The sequence below is a fragment of the Chrysemys picta genome, chromosome 19 (assembly GCF_011386835.1).
Source record: "Chrysemys picta bellii isolate R12L10 chromosome 19, ASM1138683v2, whole genome shotgun sequence".
In the NCBI taxonomy this organism is placed as follows: Eukaryota; Metazoa; Chordata; order Testudines; family Emydidae; genus Chrysemys; species Chrysemys picta.
Genome location: NC_088809.1, coordinates 11,615,275 through 11,631,161, shown reverse-complemented (window position 1 = coordinate 11,631,161; position 15,887 = coordinate 11,615,275). Strand labels below are relative to the sequence as shown.

Genomic DNA, 15,887 nt, shown 5'->3' with positions numbered 1-15,887 from the left:
ATGCAAATTAGGGGAACAAATATTCCAGGGATGCTGTATCCAGACCTCAAACCCTTTGCTCACAAATGTGACAAGTGCTTTTAGTATAAATAATTGTCTTTACCCCTGTAGGTTAAATAAGACATGAGAGAAACCATCTTCTATAAAACATGGCATGGTTGCTATCAATAATCTGTGCTTGTTGAAATTAATGGCACTATGGCCTTCATCTGAAGCCAGTGGAGAGGCTTCTCATTATTATTGTTTACAACACAGTAATGTCTAGGTAGTTCTCCAACAGAATTCAGGGCCCTATTGGGCTAGGTGCTATAGAAACGCACAATGAGAGACAGTCCTTGCCCTATGAAGCTTACAAACTGAATTGACGAGACATACAAGGTGGGAGAAAGGCAGTAATAATACATGGGAAACTGAGGCACAGAAAGATTATGCGACTTGCCCAAGGTCAAACAAGAGGTCTAATGGGCTCTTTAGTCTAGCAGAGAAAAGTATAAAACAATCCAATGGCTAGAAATTAAAGCTAGACGAATTCAAACTGAAAATAAAGTGTACATTTTTAATAGTGAGAGTAATGAACCATTAGAACAACTTACCAAGGGTCATGGAGGATTCTACAACATTGAACATTTTTAAATCAAGATTGGCAGTTCTAAAAGCTCTTATTTAGGAATTATTGTGGGGATGTTATATGGCCTGTGTTACAAATGAGATGAGTTTACGTGATTACAATGGTCCATTCCGGCCTTGGCATCTCTGAAATCTATGGCACAGCCAGGAACCAAACTCAGCTCTCTGAGTCCCAGTCCAGTGCCTTAATCAAAAGACCATCCTTTCTCTCTGACTTCAGAGTGTGTTAGATCATGCCCTGTATAAGAGCTAAGCATTCTTATAAGAATGAAAGATTCTGTTGGATGTGGAACTGCAAGACATTGAGTCCATGCTTCTGGTTGATCACAGGATTCCCAACAGGAATGTTTCAAATTTAAAACCAGACTAAATGTCTTGTCTATACATGGAGCTATTCAAGAATAGCTATTGCACTTTAAATCTGAATTAACTTGGAATTAACTTCAGTCTGATTTAACTTGTAGACAAGCCATTAGTGACTCATCTCTACAGATCTCTTTAGACAATCAGTTAGCCAAATGCTAAAGTGTTAAGTTTCTTTTATTTTTCTCCCTTGCAGGTGAATTATATAGAGCGTCTTTGAGAAAACAAAGATTCCCTGCACAAGGCAGCATTGAAATACATGAGGACAATGAGGTGAGATGCTTTCCTGCAATATAGCTTTGTTGATTTCCTGAATCTGAAGACTAGATGCAGAAATAAGTGTTGATTACAAAAGTCTAACTAGCCCAGTTACCTCAGTACTTTTATCTTAATGTTCCTGAGAACTATATTCTATTACAGCTATTTTATTTATTTGTTACACTTTATATGTTCACTAACAATTGCCTCTCCACACCCTCTAGGTGCTTTTGGCACAAATATAAAATCCATCAGTATCTGCAAATGGAGCCACCTGAACTCATCCCCACAACTTACTATACCAACTAAAATCAATCTTTCCCACAAACATTGACACATGTCACACTTTCTTCCTCAAAAGTCTGTCTGCTTTGCAGCATGCCATGAAGGTCAACGTGTCCAGGTCATTTGGGGACAAAAGGGAGTGAGTGTCAAAGGTGAGGGACCCTCCTGGAAAATGTCCTGCCAGATGGTCTTGTAAACCAAGGTGGTCCAGAGAACATGCTTCTGCTCTTGCAGCTATGACACAATCGAATGGGGGGAGGGAGTCTCTCATGCAGGCAGGTCCTTAGGTCAGTTAAGACTTTGTCAAGGTGATATAATGCTGTCTTTATATCAAGATGAATTTGGGGAGTAAAAAATCAGAGTATAACAGCATCAGTGTGTTGAGCAGTACCTGGATCAAACTCTGCCACCGCTACTTAATACTAGGTAGCTCTTTATTCTACGAGTGGTCTTGCTGATATTGGGTCTGCTTGCAAAATCAAGTATCACCTAACATGAATAAAAGTATCAGAATCTAGCCCCTTGTAACTCTAATTGCAACAGCTCATCACTCTATGACCATGACCCCATCTAGAGAATTCCATTTTCAAAGCACTTTGTCCAAACCTGCCCCAAAGTTCCAAATTGTCTGAGCGCTGAGAACATATTGATGGAGTTATAAGTGCTTTTGATGGCCCAGTGCATCCTTTCTCCCGTCTAATAGGTGCACGTGCAGTCACTGGAAATCATTAAAAAGAACAAGGAGTACTTGTGGCACCTTAGAGACCAACAAATTTATTTGAGCATAAGCTTTCTTGGGCTAAAACCCACGTCATCGGATGCATGCAGTGGAAAATATATAAACAGAGAACATGAAAAAATGGGTGTTGCCACATCAACTGTAAGCTTGGCTGAAAAACAGGCACATTTTCCAAAGAGAGATTGCCAAGTCCATTTAGTGCCACAATGTAAAGACCTGTGTTGAAATGCAGATTTAGTAAAAGTCTCAGTAGCAGTAATAGAACATAAATTTGGTTTCTAGAAGAAAGAACAGAAACTGAGCAAATGAACAACTCTCTCGAAGTTTTTAGTTAGCCAGGGTCTATCTGTCCACACAGTAGTTACAGTACAGGCATCAGCAGTGCAAACTTTCCTACTCTTACCCAGCCTGACCCAAAGCTCATTGAAGTCAGTCGTTCCACTGACTTCAGTGTGTTTTTGTTGTCTCTCTGTAAGCTTAGAAGGACCACCTACCTCTAGGTGTGAATGCAGTTCATTCTGAGACGCAGTTCATTCATTGGTTGAGGCTGCCAAGAAGTATGCTAGTTTAAATCGATTTGTAAGTTGCTTTTGTAATAATAGGAACGGGACTGAGTCCATTAACTCACTTCCCATATTCCATCTGATGACAGTGACTTTCTGTCCTTACTGACCTGGCTTGGATTTTAAGTGGTAACCTAGATGCTGCAACCTATTCCTTGAGCTTTCTAATCCCTCAAACAGCCTTCTGCAGTGCCAGCTGATCAAAGAGAGAGAATTTAATGTTGGCTGTGGAAGGAGGTAATCCTGTCCTTCAAGCAAAATTGAGTTTCTATGTTAGTAAATCGCATAAAGAACATTTGGGAGGGGGGGGAAAACTGTGAATTAGAAAAAGAATAGAACCTTATTAATGTTCACTTGGGTGATCAGCAAATTATTACGACAAACATAGTAGTAATTGCTCTACTTCTCAGTGAAGATTCTGCAGCAGAGCATTTAGTGGGTTTGTCATTACTAAGATCTCATTTCTTTTTAAAAAATATAATGTACTCCATTTAGTAGAGGTGATCTCGGCAATTACAAGCCGATAAGCCTGACTTCAGTACCGGGCAAACTGATTGAAACAATAGTAAATAATAAAATTGTCAGACATATAGATGAACATAATTTGTTGGGGAAGAGTCAACGTGGTTTTTGTAAAGGGAAATCATGCCTCACTAATCTACTAGAATTCTTTGAGGGGGTCAACAAGCATGTGGACAAGGAGGATATAGTGTATTTAGATTTTCAGAAAGCCTTTGACAAGGTCCCTCACCAAAGGCTCTTAAGCAAAGTAAGCTGTCATGTGATAAGAGGGAAGGTCCTCTCATGGATCGGTAACTGGTTAAAGGATAGGAAACAAAGTGTAGGAAGAAATGGTCAGTTTTCAGAATGGAGAGCGGTAAATAGTGGTGTCCCTCAGGGGTCTGTACTGGGACCAGTCCTATTCAATATATTCATAAGTGATATGGAAAAAGGGGTAAACAGTGAGGGGGTAAAATTTGCAGATGATACAAAACTACTCAAGATAGTTAAATCCCAGGCATACTGCAAAGAGCTACAAAAAGATCTCACAAAACTGGGTGACTGGGCAACAAAATGGTGGATGAAATTCAGTGTTGATGAATGCAAGGTAATGCACATGGGAAAACATAATCCCAACTGTACATATAAAACGCTGGGGTCTAAATTAGCTGTTAACACTCAAAAAAGAGATCTTGGAGTCATTGTGGATAGTTCTCTGAAAACATCCACTCAATGTGCAGTGGCAGTCAAAAAAGCAAACAGAATGTTGGGAATCATTAAGAAAGGAATAGAAAGGACAGAAAATACCATATTGCCTCTATATAAATCCATGATATTCCCACATCTTGAATACTGCATGCAGATGTGGTCACCCCATCTCAATAAAGATATATTGGAATTAGGGTTGTCAAGAGATTAAAAAAATTAATCGTGATTAATCATACTGTTAACAATAGAAAACAATTTATTTAAATATTTTTGGATGTTTTCTACATTTTCAAATATTTTGATTTCAGTTACAACACAGTGTACAGTGCTCACTTTATATTTATTTTTGATTATAAATATTTGCATTGTAAAAAACAAAAGAAATAGTATTTTTCAATTCACCTAATACAAGTACTGAAGTGCAATCCCTTTATCATGAAATTTGAACTTACAAGCGTAGAATTATGTAAAAAGACATGGCATTAAAAAACAAAACAATGTAGAACTTTAGAGCCTAGAAAGTCCACTCAGTCCTACTACTTGTACAGCCAATTGTTCAGACAAACAAGTTTGTTTACATTTGCAGGAGATAATGCTGCCCACTTCTTGTTTACAATGTCACCTGAAAGAGAGAATGGGCGTTCGTATGTCACTATAATAGCCGGCATTGCAACATATTTACGTGCCAGATATGAATCTTTAGCATATAGAGTCATAGACTTTAAGGTCAGAAGGGACCATTATGATCGTCTAGTCCAGGGATCGGCAACCTTTGGCACATGACCCACCAGGGTAAGCGCCCTGGCGGGCCGGGCTGGTTTGTTTATTTGCCGTATCCGCAGGTTCAGCCGATCGTGGCTCCCACTGGCCGCGGTTTGCTGTCCCAAGCCAAAGGGGGCTGTGGAAAGTGGCACGGGCCGAGGGATGTCCTGGCCACTGCTTCCCGCTGCCCCCATTGGCCTGGGACAGTGAACCATGGCCGGTGCGAGCCGTGACCAGCCGAACCTGCAGACACGGCAAGTAAACAAACTGACCCGGCCCGCCAGGGGGCTTACCCTGGCGGGCCGTGTGCCAAAGGTTGCCAATCCCTGGTCCAGTCTGACCTCCTGCACAACGCAGGCCACAGAATCTCACCCACCCACTCCTGTAATAAATCCCTAACCTATGTCTGAGCTGTTGAAGTCCTTAAATCATGGTTTAAAGACTTCAAAGTGCAGAGAATCCTCCAGCAAGTGACCCGTGCCCCACACTGCAGAGGAAGGCGAAAAACTCCTAGGGCCTCTGCCAATCTGCCCTGGAGGAAAATTCCTTCCCAACCCCAAATATGGCGATCAGCTAAACCCTGAGCATGTGGGCAAGACTCACCAGCTAGACACCCATATGTCCCTTCATGATTCAGCCACCATTCCAGAGGACGTGCATCCATGCTGACGACTGGTTCTGCTAGATAACGATCCAAAGCAGTGTGGACCGATGCATGTTCATTTTTAACATCTGAGTCAGATGCCACCAGCAGAAGGTTGATTTTCCTTTATGGTGGTTCTGGTTCTGTAATTTCTGCATCCGATGTTGCACTTTTAAGACTTTTGAAAGATGCGCTACACCTCATCCCTCTCGGATTTTGGACAGCACTTCAGATTCTGACCTTGGGTCGAGTGCTGTAGCTATCTTTAGAAATCTCACATTGGTACCTTCTTTGCATTTTGTCAAATCTGCAGTGAAAGTGTTCTTCAAATAAACATGTCCTGGGTCATCATCAGAGACTGTTATAACATGATATATATGGCAGAATGCGGGTAAAACAGCAGGAGACATACAATTCTCCCCCAAGGATTTCAGTCACAAATTTAATTAATGCATTTTTTTTAATGAGTGTCATCAGCATGGAAGCATGTCCTCTGGAATGGTGGCCGAAGCATGAAGGGGCATACAAATGTTCAGTATATCTGGCATGTAAATACCTTGCAATGCTGGTTACAAAAGTGCCATGCAAATGCCTGTTCTCACTTTCAGTTGACGTAAATAAGAAGCGGACAGCATTATCTCCCTTAAATGAAAACAAACTTATTTCTTTTAGCGATTGGCTGAACAAGAAGTAGGACTGAGTGGACTTGTAGGCTGTAAAGTTTTACATTGTTTTGTTTTTGAATACAGTTATGTAACAAAAATCTACATTTGTAAATTGCACTTTCACGATAGAGATTGCACTACAGTACTTGTATGAGGTGAATTGAAAAATACTATTTCTTTATCATTTTTACAGTGCAAATATTTGTAATAAAAATAATACAAAGTGAGCACTGCACACTTTGTATTCTGTGTTGTAGTTGAAATAAATATATTTGAAAATGTAGAAAAACCATCCAAGAATATTTAATAAATTTCAATTGGTATTTTATTGTTTAGCAGTGCGATTAAAACTGTGATTAATCACAATTAATTTTTTTTGAGTTAATCATGTGAGTTAACTGCGATTAATCGATAGCCCGAATTGGAATAGGTTCAGAAAAGGGCAACAAAATTATTAGGGATATGGAACAGCTGCCATATGTGGAGAGATTAGTAAGACTGGGACATTTCAGCTTGGAAAAGAGACGACTAAGAGTGAACATGATAGAGATCTATAAAATCATGCCTGGTGTGGAGAAAATAAATAAGGAAGTGTTATTTAGTCCTTCTCATAATACAAGAACTGGGGTCACCAAATTAAATTAATAGGCAGCAGGTTTAAAATAAACAAAAGGAAGTATTTTTTTCACACAATGCACAGTAAACCTGTGGAACTCCTTGCCAGAGGATGTTGTGAAGGCCAAGACTATAACAGGATTAAAAAAAAGAACTAGATAAGTCCATGGAGGATAGGTCCATCAATGGCTATTAGCCAGGATGGGTAGGGATGATGATGGTGTCCCTAGTCTCTGTTTGCCAGAAGCTAAGAATGGGTGATGGGATGGATCACTTGATGATTACCTGTTGGCTGTTCATTCCCTCTGGGGCACCTGGCACTGGCCACTGTCGGAAGACAGGATACTGGGCTAGATGGACCTTTGGTCTGACCCAGCATGGCCATTCTTATGTTCTAAGGTAAAGCATTCTCTGTCAACTTCTCAAAGCAGACACGTCAACATATAGGTCTATCACTGTTTCACTGATACGTTTTTCATTCCTTTCCAGTAAATGGAAGTGTGTCATGAATGTTTTTGACTTTGAACAAGAGGTCCCCGACCTAAAAAAGTTGAGAAATGCTGCCCTCTAACCGCTGCTGACGTAGAGTGTTGTTGACACAGAATTATTTTTCTTCTCTAGAAAAATGTGAGGATTTCAGTTTAAACCTTTCTGACAAATCCAACAAAATGAGATTAGTTTAGCTCCTGATACTAGACATTTAGGCTGCCTCAAGATTTTGGACATCTTCCCGTCTGGATATACTGCCAATAGCATTTGTTGTGCATAAAACCATTCATAATCTTCTTTGGATCTGACTTCTACATCTAAGCCTCAGGCATAAAAGCTTCTACACTAGAGTGTAGTGTGCTGTATCTAACTCGGAGATACTTGAATGAAATTGATTTTTTTCCAAGTAAAATATACAAAAGATCACTCCAAGCCTGAAAATACATCACTAATTGTCTATGGAGGTTGACACCAAGTGCACCAACATTGCTCTTGCAAAGCCTGTTGTAACAAAAGCCTATTCAAATGACTATTTCTTTTCTTCAGGAAGGAGCTCAGCACAGGAACTGTAAAACTCACGTCCTTATTCTTGTCCTACACGGGGGCAACATCTTAGATACAGGAGGAGGGGACCAGAACTGCAAGATGGCTGACATCAACACCTTCAGTTCCGTGTTTGAGAAGGTGACCCGAGCCCATTTCCCTGCTGCACTGGGCCACATCTTAATCAGGCTTGTCCACTGCCCAGCCATCTGTTTGGAGGCTTTCTCTCTTGTTTCCAAGTAAGTTAATTTGCATTCTAAGGCACTGCTTTGCAAAGTGTGGCCCTCCGAGGTCTAGGCTATTCACAAGCTTTTTTATATGGTTATAGTGCTTTCATTGGCCCGGCATGGAATACTGCAAGTCCTCCTTACCCTCTTGCCCATTTAATTAGTAAGGACATGGTCCTGTCCTTTTCTGGGTGGATGCAGCAGTAGAAAAGAGGGTTATAAGATGACTCTGCCTTCCCATTCAGCACTCAATGGTGACTGCAGCTTTGTGCTGGGCTTTCCACTGGTGCCGAAATACTGTGGCTCCCAGGGGAAGGGGGCGTGCTGCTGGCTCAAGAAGTTGGTCAGGTCCTTGGCGCTAGTAGTGGGCTGTGATGTGCAGGTACCGTTAGGTACACCCTAACATATGTTGTCTCCTCACCCTTTGGCTTCCCACATCCATCTTACATTGGGTTGGCAAGTTAATTCCAATGACTGATGTGTCCCCAGCTCCCACCCTCAATAGTTGTTCAGCTCCTGGGGATTTAAACTGGGATTCAGCTCATACAGTGTGACTAGTAGTTATGATGTGAACAATGGATTATTGCTTGCTGTGTTTAGACTTGAGTGTGGATTACATCATGATCAGTTTCAGAACCAGGGAGCCCAATCCTGAAGTCATTGCTTAAGGAGGCTCAAAAAGTAACTCCAAATCCATGTCACTGCTCTGTAGCTGTAATATCTATCAGTGTGGGCATGGGAGATTTTTGAAATCACGTAGGCAATTAAGGTGCACAAATATGATTTGACTTTTAACAGGTATTGTGCTCCTAAATCCCTTGGGTTTGAAAATGTATCTTATGGTCAACAATATCAGTAAAAAAATGTTTACCCGGCATCTATGTCGAGAAATATAATGTTACCCATACATCCTTTGACACTTAACAGAAATTTAAGATGTACAAATTGCTTTTAAAAATAAACTCCCGTATCCCATAAGTGGGGAAGAAAACAGGCTGGATGAGCATTGATGTTCCTTTTCTCTAATATCTGACAACTGCTGTGAATAATCCGCAGTCACCGTTTTTCTTGCTTTAAAAGCTCTGACCGCTAGATCTGCGTGCCAGTGTCCCAACTGGCATTGACAAATCTAACCTCGCATGCTCGTTGTTTAGATGCTGCAGTGCTGGACACGATAGAAGAATTTGGTAGATAATTTTCATTGTTTAAACAACTAAGATGGTTTATTGCTTAAATTGGTTTAGGAATAAAGTGGAAAGAGAAATCTGAGGAGTTAAAACAGAAATTAAGATTAGCTTTGACGAACTCTCCTTAGCACTGGAAAAGCAGGAAGGAAAAAGCCTTTAACACGTATTAGTGGCTTGTGATCAGTCTTGTTGCTGGGAAGAATTTAAATCTGAACTTTTTTTTAACTGTGTAACACAACTGAAACACGAAAGCATTATAGTGTTTATTCGCCTGCTAATGGCAGTTAATGTAACCTCAAAATGCTATAGTGTTTTGCAGTACAGCATTCATTTATCATAATTAACTTAAGAGATGGCAAGATAAAGCAAGGGTTTGAATGAGCTATTAAGATGCTTTTTAGAACACCTATTGACTTTGGATGATGAAGATACTGGCCTTACAAGGGAGGATTTGGTAGCATGAGAGATACATTGGGTCTGATGGATTTTTCTTTCTTAACAGATGCTCTTGCTAGAGGATATAAATGAATATGGTGCTTGGGGCCTGTATTTATATTAGAGAGAGTGCCTCTCATGTTGATCAATTCTTGGTCTATATAGCTATGAATCTGCAGTAAGTGGTTTCTGATACCTGATTATGAATATGAAGCTCAACTTTTAGACCAATAAAGTTAATCTTTGAATATAATGGGAATAGATTATAAAGTCACTTAATTGTTTACAGAACAAACATTTGCTTTTGATCTCTACTTCTTCCTTGTTTGGGTGTAGTCCTGATTGAGTGGTATGAGGGAAATACCACAGCCCAGGAGGGCTTAGACTTTTTCAGTGGATTATTTCCTTGTTGTGAAAGAAATTAGTGTGCTGAAATGAAGGATGTTCTTTCCTAGACTATTTTTAGTTAACGGAATGCACGTAAAGCCTAATCCAACACTTGTTGAGAATAATAGCAAAAGACTCGCGCTGATTTCAATGGATACTGTATACGGCCCATAGCTCTCATGAATTCATTGAACTAGAATGGACTAAACAGCAACAACAAGGTAGTAAAGCTTCCACTGACACAGCATTATGGTATTCAAATATTGTGGACATGAGCACAGTATGCTGGAATCTTGAGCTGGTTTATTTCTTTCACCAGCGGGAATGCCTAACTGCTTTGCAAAACTCCATTCCAAACATGTTAAAATGGCTTTGCTATGCAAGAATGTGTGGGTTGGAGTCTTGGTCTCATGGGTGGCAGTTGTGCTGCCTGGCCATCTGTTTGTTGTGCCCTCTGCGTAGGGGGGCGTGTTGGAGGTGATAAGGGGAATGGGCATGTCAAGGAGAGGCTAGCATGATTGCTGCAACTAGAGAAGTTTAAAGCAGCCCTTAGGAATTAGGTTATCTCTGCTCCAGGGCATGATGGATAGATAGATACTTTTGTATCTAGTCACTTTGAGGTTCTTTTTTCTTTGTTTATGTTGAGAAAAACACAAAAGATAAACAAAAAGCCCCAGTAGAGAAAAGCAATTTTGTTCTTTTAAAAATCAGTTTTGTTAACCAAATGTTGTTAGTAACATAGATTAGGAAACTTGGGTCTTAAAAATAGATAATTTTTAGCTCAACTCCATCCTTGGAAGTACGCCACACAGTCATCTGTCAATGTAAACTATGCACGAACACAAATTGTTTGTGGACACTGCATGACAAAGTAGTGTCCATTTTAAAGATTGGGTGTAAAGCAGAGAGCATTTTGCTACTTCCTTACATTTCTAGCTGTTAAGTCCAGTCTGAGGCACTATTCTAAAGGAGAACCACATTACTTTGTATAGTTAGCAATGACAGTGCTTTCAGTTTATAAAGTGACTGAAATAAAACATTAGTTTGTATTTTTTTTTTAAAGAATTTTTCACAAAGATAGTTTAGTTCCTGCCCATCTTTCTTCAGGGCAATATATTATGCCTGGTTTGTACAATTAATCTATCAGATCATATTGTCGTTAAAGCCAGTAGCTTTCTGAGATTTCTGGTGGGAATTCTTCTGTGCAGTGAAAATCATTGTGCTATAAAACATACGCATAATATTTCAGAAGAAAAACAAGTCACCATGAAAAATTAAATGCAACTTTCAGTGAGATGATAGTCAGCAATTACACCTCAGAGACAGGCTTAGTTTAATATTTACTGCACTCTTAAAGCAAAAACCAATCTTCATAACTTTAAGCTGCTAACTAGACATTAAAAATGGACACATCCTAAAGTGCCCGTTCTGTGTGCTCATATAAAAATATCTTCCCCTTGAATTAGTTTATCGTGACTATTAACTTTAGCATTTATCATCATTGTAGTAGTAATAATTCCAGATTCGTGTTCTGTTCAACAATGCTGTGTGGTGTGAGAGATGACATCCAGCAGCTCCTTATAGAGAGGAAAGCTGGCCTTTGTAGTTAAGGCACTGGCCTGGGATCAAATGATCTGGGTTCAATTCCTGGATCTGCCACAGAGTCCCTGTAGGGCCTTGGGCAAGTCAGTTCATCTCTCTGTGTCTCATTCCCCCACAAAAATGATTAACAGTGACATAAAGCAACTGCATTAGACAAGGAACTCTTCTACTAACTTAGGGCCCGTTACAAAGCCTATAGAAATGAACCGAAAGACTTCAATGGACTTCAGGTCCTAACCTTAGGCCCTGATTCTGCAAAGGGCAGTTAATGGGACTTGCTGAAGAAGTAACAGTCCCCTTGTAGGACTGGGGCCCTAATAGCAACCAAGTAACAGATTTGATTTTCCTTTCCCTCTCTGCCAAAACCATCCTCCGACATGACATGCCCACACCAAGCAAACTAAGGCAAAGGGAGCTAATCCTGCTCCTTAGCATCTGGTAGAAAAATTGCCATTGACTTTAGTAAGGTTGGCTCTCATATCATTGTAATGGTAATTGATTATTTTCTCCCCAATTCTATTAATGTAATTCTATTTGCCTGTGACATTAGACCAGGCAGCATTCCAAAAAGGAGGCTAGCTGTGTAAATATAGAATGTTCAGTAATGGGTTTAATTAAAACCTTTAACAACCTCTTCCCTGTTTTCTCATGGTCGGGTGAAATGAATTCAGAAATAAATGATATGGCTTTTCTATGGTTTCATCCACAAAATCACTTTGCAATTATTAGCCTGGGACTCATGTCAAAACATATCCACTTCCCTAATTGCCCTTTTTTTTGGCTCATTATTTTTGCAGCACTGGAATTCACTTATTAAACGACAGAAACTTTTCAAGTAAAGAATTAGGTTTTTCCTTAGTCTTGAGCTCTTCTGTGCTCATAGCTTTTGTATTCAGTAAACAGTATTTTCTAGCCCAATTTGACTGTAAACTCTGGGAACCATGGTCTGTTCCCTTTAAGAAAAGGAAATTTGTGTTTGATGCAAGAAAAAAGAATGCAAATTGGGGGGGCGGTGCAGGGACCTGGCCTTTTTGGTAATAGGCTAATCCAGTATCAGTAGAGGGCAGAGGGGAAGTAGATAGTATAGGAAATACCCCACCCATACTATTAAATCAGAGGTACAACCCATGGGCCCAATTTTCTGTTCTGCTACATTCCTTTTGTGTCACTCTGCAGACACAATGGCTAGAAACCCCGTGGAGCAGGCCAGCTGGGAAATTCTCCTGTAAAGGGGGAATCCCTGGGTGAAATACAGTTGGTTTAAGTTGCCACTTCTAGGGTATAAAAAAATGGAACATCCGGCATGATCCTGAGCCCATGCAACTGGACAGCTGGCAGTGTGCGCTGAGTATCCTTACAGGTTTCCCGGGACAGCTACCTCAATAACGGGATGATCCTGGAAAAATTTGGGCAGGTGGCAACCCTGACAGCTGGGATAGTAGCTTTATACCACCTGGCCTCACAGGCCCTACTGTGGGGGCAGGGCTGAAAGTCTATTCCCCAGTGCTGGAAGAGCCCCTTGCGCCCAGAGGCAAGGGTGTCGGGTAGAGTTGCTCCTGAGTTTGCTCTAACTTACGGTGGAGGCCAGACTGGCCGACCTCCGAATCCGAGAGTTGTAAGAGTGGCAGAAAGCCCTCTTCGGCAAAGCACAGATTGGCCAAACCTAAGAATAAGGCTATATTCAAAAGGCGTCTGATGTAATGATTTACCTGTTGTAAACAGATGCCGTTTCTATACAACTTACACATACCAGCAAGTCGATAGTAGAATCCTGATTCTTTAACCTTCAAAACATTGACTACTACCACTTAAGTCACAGGAGATTTCTTTTAGTAGCTGCTGGTATTTGGTCTCTTACTCATGATGTTAGCTAGCCACCAGGGGACATCATCATTCATAGCCACAAAGCCAGTGCTACTGAGTGTCTTGTAACAATTTAAGTGCTTGTGCTGCCCTATCTGAATCCCTGACACTTGTGCAGTTGTATCAAGGGGATCCAAAAGTCCAGAAACTTACCTGTCAACCTTTAGCAACTAAGGGACGGATCCAATACCCCCTTGCATTCAGTAGAAAAACTCCAACTGACTTCAATGGGCATTAGACCGTAAAAAGGCGAAATGTAATTATTTAAATATCTCCTTTTAGAGTTTTTCTGATTATTGCCATGCTCTGAGTCAGCAGTTAACATAATGGATGGACCATTTTCTATCCATACAAGATAATCAGTGTCTCAGTAGTTTATATCATAAATACTATAAATGAGCAAAGAGAGAAAGTTGCGTTTTTTATAGTTGACTTGTATTGAAAACAGAGATATTTAGCTTGCCAGAACTGTTCATTATTTATTCAGCTGATAGCATATTGGAACCTGTTCTTGAAATGTAAATTTTATTTTTAATGAACTTAAAGTAATAATTTTGAGACTGCTCTGTTGTGGAAGATATAGGGAGGAGAATCATTCTGGGCAACAATTAATATATTGTGGTTGAAAATGGTGGCAAATAGAACTCTGTATATAGGGGCTAGATTGGTATTCAAGACTTGTGCCAGTGTCTTTTTAAGAATAAAGGGAGAGCCAATAGGAGTTGGATGCCAAGTTGTCATTTGTGCCTTTGAAAATCTGTTGTCCCTAAATGAGGAGTAGCTGTTATCTAATTCAACCACCTGTAAATCCAGGTTTAAGCTTCCATCCTGCAAAAACACACAAGCATATGATTAGCTTTCTGCATACAGCTATGCTTGAAATCAGTGTGACTGCTTGCGTGCGCAAAGTTAAGGGCATGCTCTGTGCCTGATCATGGCATTAATACCTACAGACCTTTGTTTGAAAAGAATGCTGGTGACTAGCTAGCAACCCACTATGTATAACTGTCCTGTGGTGTTGTAAGCAGATCATGAGAATCCCATTGTTCCTTGGAAAAGATAAAATGGGAACTGGGGGAAAGTGGAATTTCCCTCCCGTGGGAAATTCCAATATGTAGAAACTGGTTTTCACTCTGAATCAGAATGAAAAGACAAAATTTCTTGTCGAACAGCAGCTCCCAAAATTGCTGATTCAGAAACATCACAATGTTTTGTTTTGATAATGTCCAAACATTATCATATAGTATAAAATAATAATTATAAATGTAAGCCAAAATGGAATGTTTCAAACCTATCAAAGCAAAATGTTTCCTTTTGACACTTCTCCATTGAAAATTTTACGAGAATGAATACATTCCCACAATATATTTCAATTTTGACAAAAACAGATTTTTTCCAGTAGAAAACTGTTCCACCTAGAAATTTTCAACAAACTCTAAATGGAAGCATATATACCTTTCTGGTTGAAGTGGGTAGTGTATGCCAGTATCTCTTTGATACTGAGCTATGTTCTTACTTTGTAAAAACCTTCCCTGTTGAAAACCAGAATCCTAACAGAATGTTACCACAGTACAGATATTCCACTAAAATTAATTTCAATTGTACTCAATAAAGCTGAGGAAGGTTTTTGACAAGACTCTCTCCTCTCCAAGGAGCTTACAGTCTAAGTATAAGACAAGAGGCAACAGATGGATACAGACACCAAAGTATCTGAATTAATAAAGGTTGTCAGTCTTGGATGGGAAAGAATGGCTTGTTCTTATGTTCTTGAAGATACTAAACCATGATGGAATAAGTTTAGATGAAGGGAAGCAAACGGAAGGTTGGTAGTGCTGTATATTTCATTCTGTTTTCCTTTCACATTCTAATCTTTCATTCAAATGCTTCCTCTCATATTTGAAAGAAGACACGCTGTTGGGATGGAAAGCTTCTCTCTCTCACCAACAGAAGTCAATCCAATAAAAGATACTCACTCACCCACCTTGTCTCTCTCATAGCCTGGGATTAACACATTCATAACAACACATCTTCTCGTAGTCAGCATTTTTATTTTAAGTACAGCACTATCAACAATAGCAATCCATTTCTGAAGCCTGAATTATGTGATACTGACTTGCTTATTGGTCTGATAGGAGTGAGTATTAAAATGTAACATTGTAAGTAAAGTATATTCTCGTTTCCACCAAAGTGCTGCAAATTGATCCCTATGCATTGCCTCACCGCTCGCAAATTCTTACTATTTTCCTATATTGAGTGCTTTCCCCCAGTCTTTGTGGCCTTGTAAGACTAGACCAGGGGTAGGCAACCTATGGCACACGTGCCGAAGGCAGCACACGAGCTGATTTTCAGTGGTCCGGGGGCCTCTGCATTTTAATTTAATTTTAAATGAAGCTTCTTAAACATTTTAAAAACCTTATTTACTTTA

At 40.0% G+C, this 15,887-nt stretch overlaps 1 protein-coding gene across 6 annotated transcripts in view; it reads left to right on the top strand.

Annotated features, from left to right (window-relative positions):
* The window catches only part of PITPNM3 (PITPNM family member 3), a 357,167-nt gene that overhangs the window by 248,362 nt on the left and 92,918 nt on the right, over positions 1 to 15,887 (top strand). For all 6 annotated transcript variants that reach the window (XM_065573372.1, XM_065573369.1, XM_065573367.1 and 3 more), the window contains 2 exons: positions 1,187 to 1,263; positions 7,765 to 8,000. In XM_065573372.1, coding sequence (XP_065429444.1) covers positions 1,187 to 1,263; positions 7,765 to 8,000 — 313 coding nt within the window. The remainder of the gene's footprint in view (positions 1 to 1,186; positions 1,264 to 7,764; positions 8,001 to 15,887) is intronic.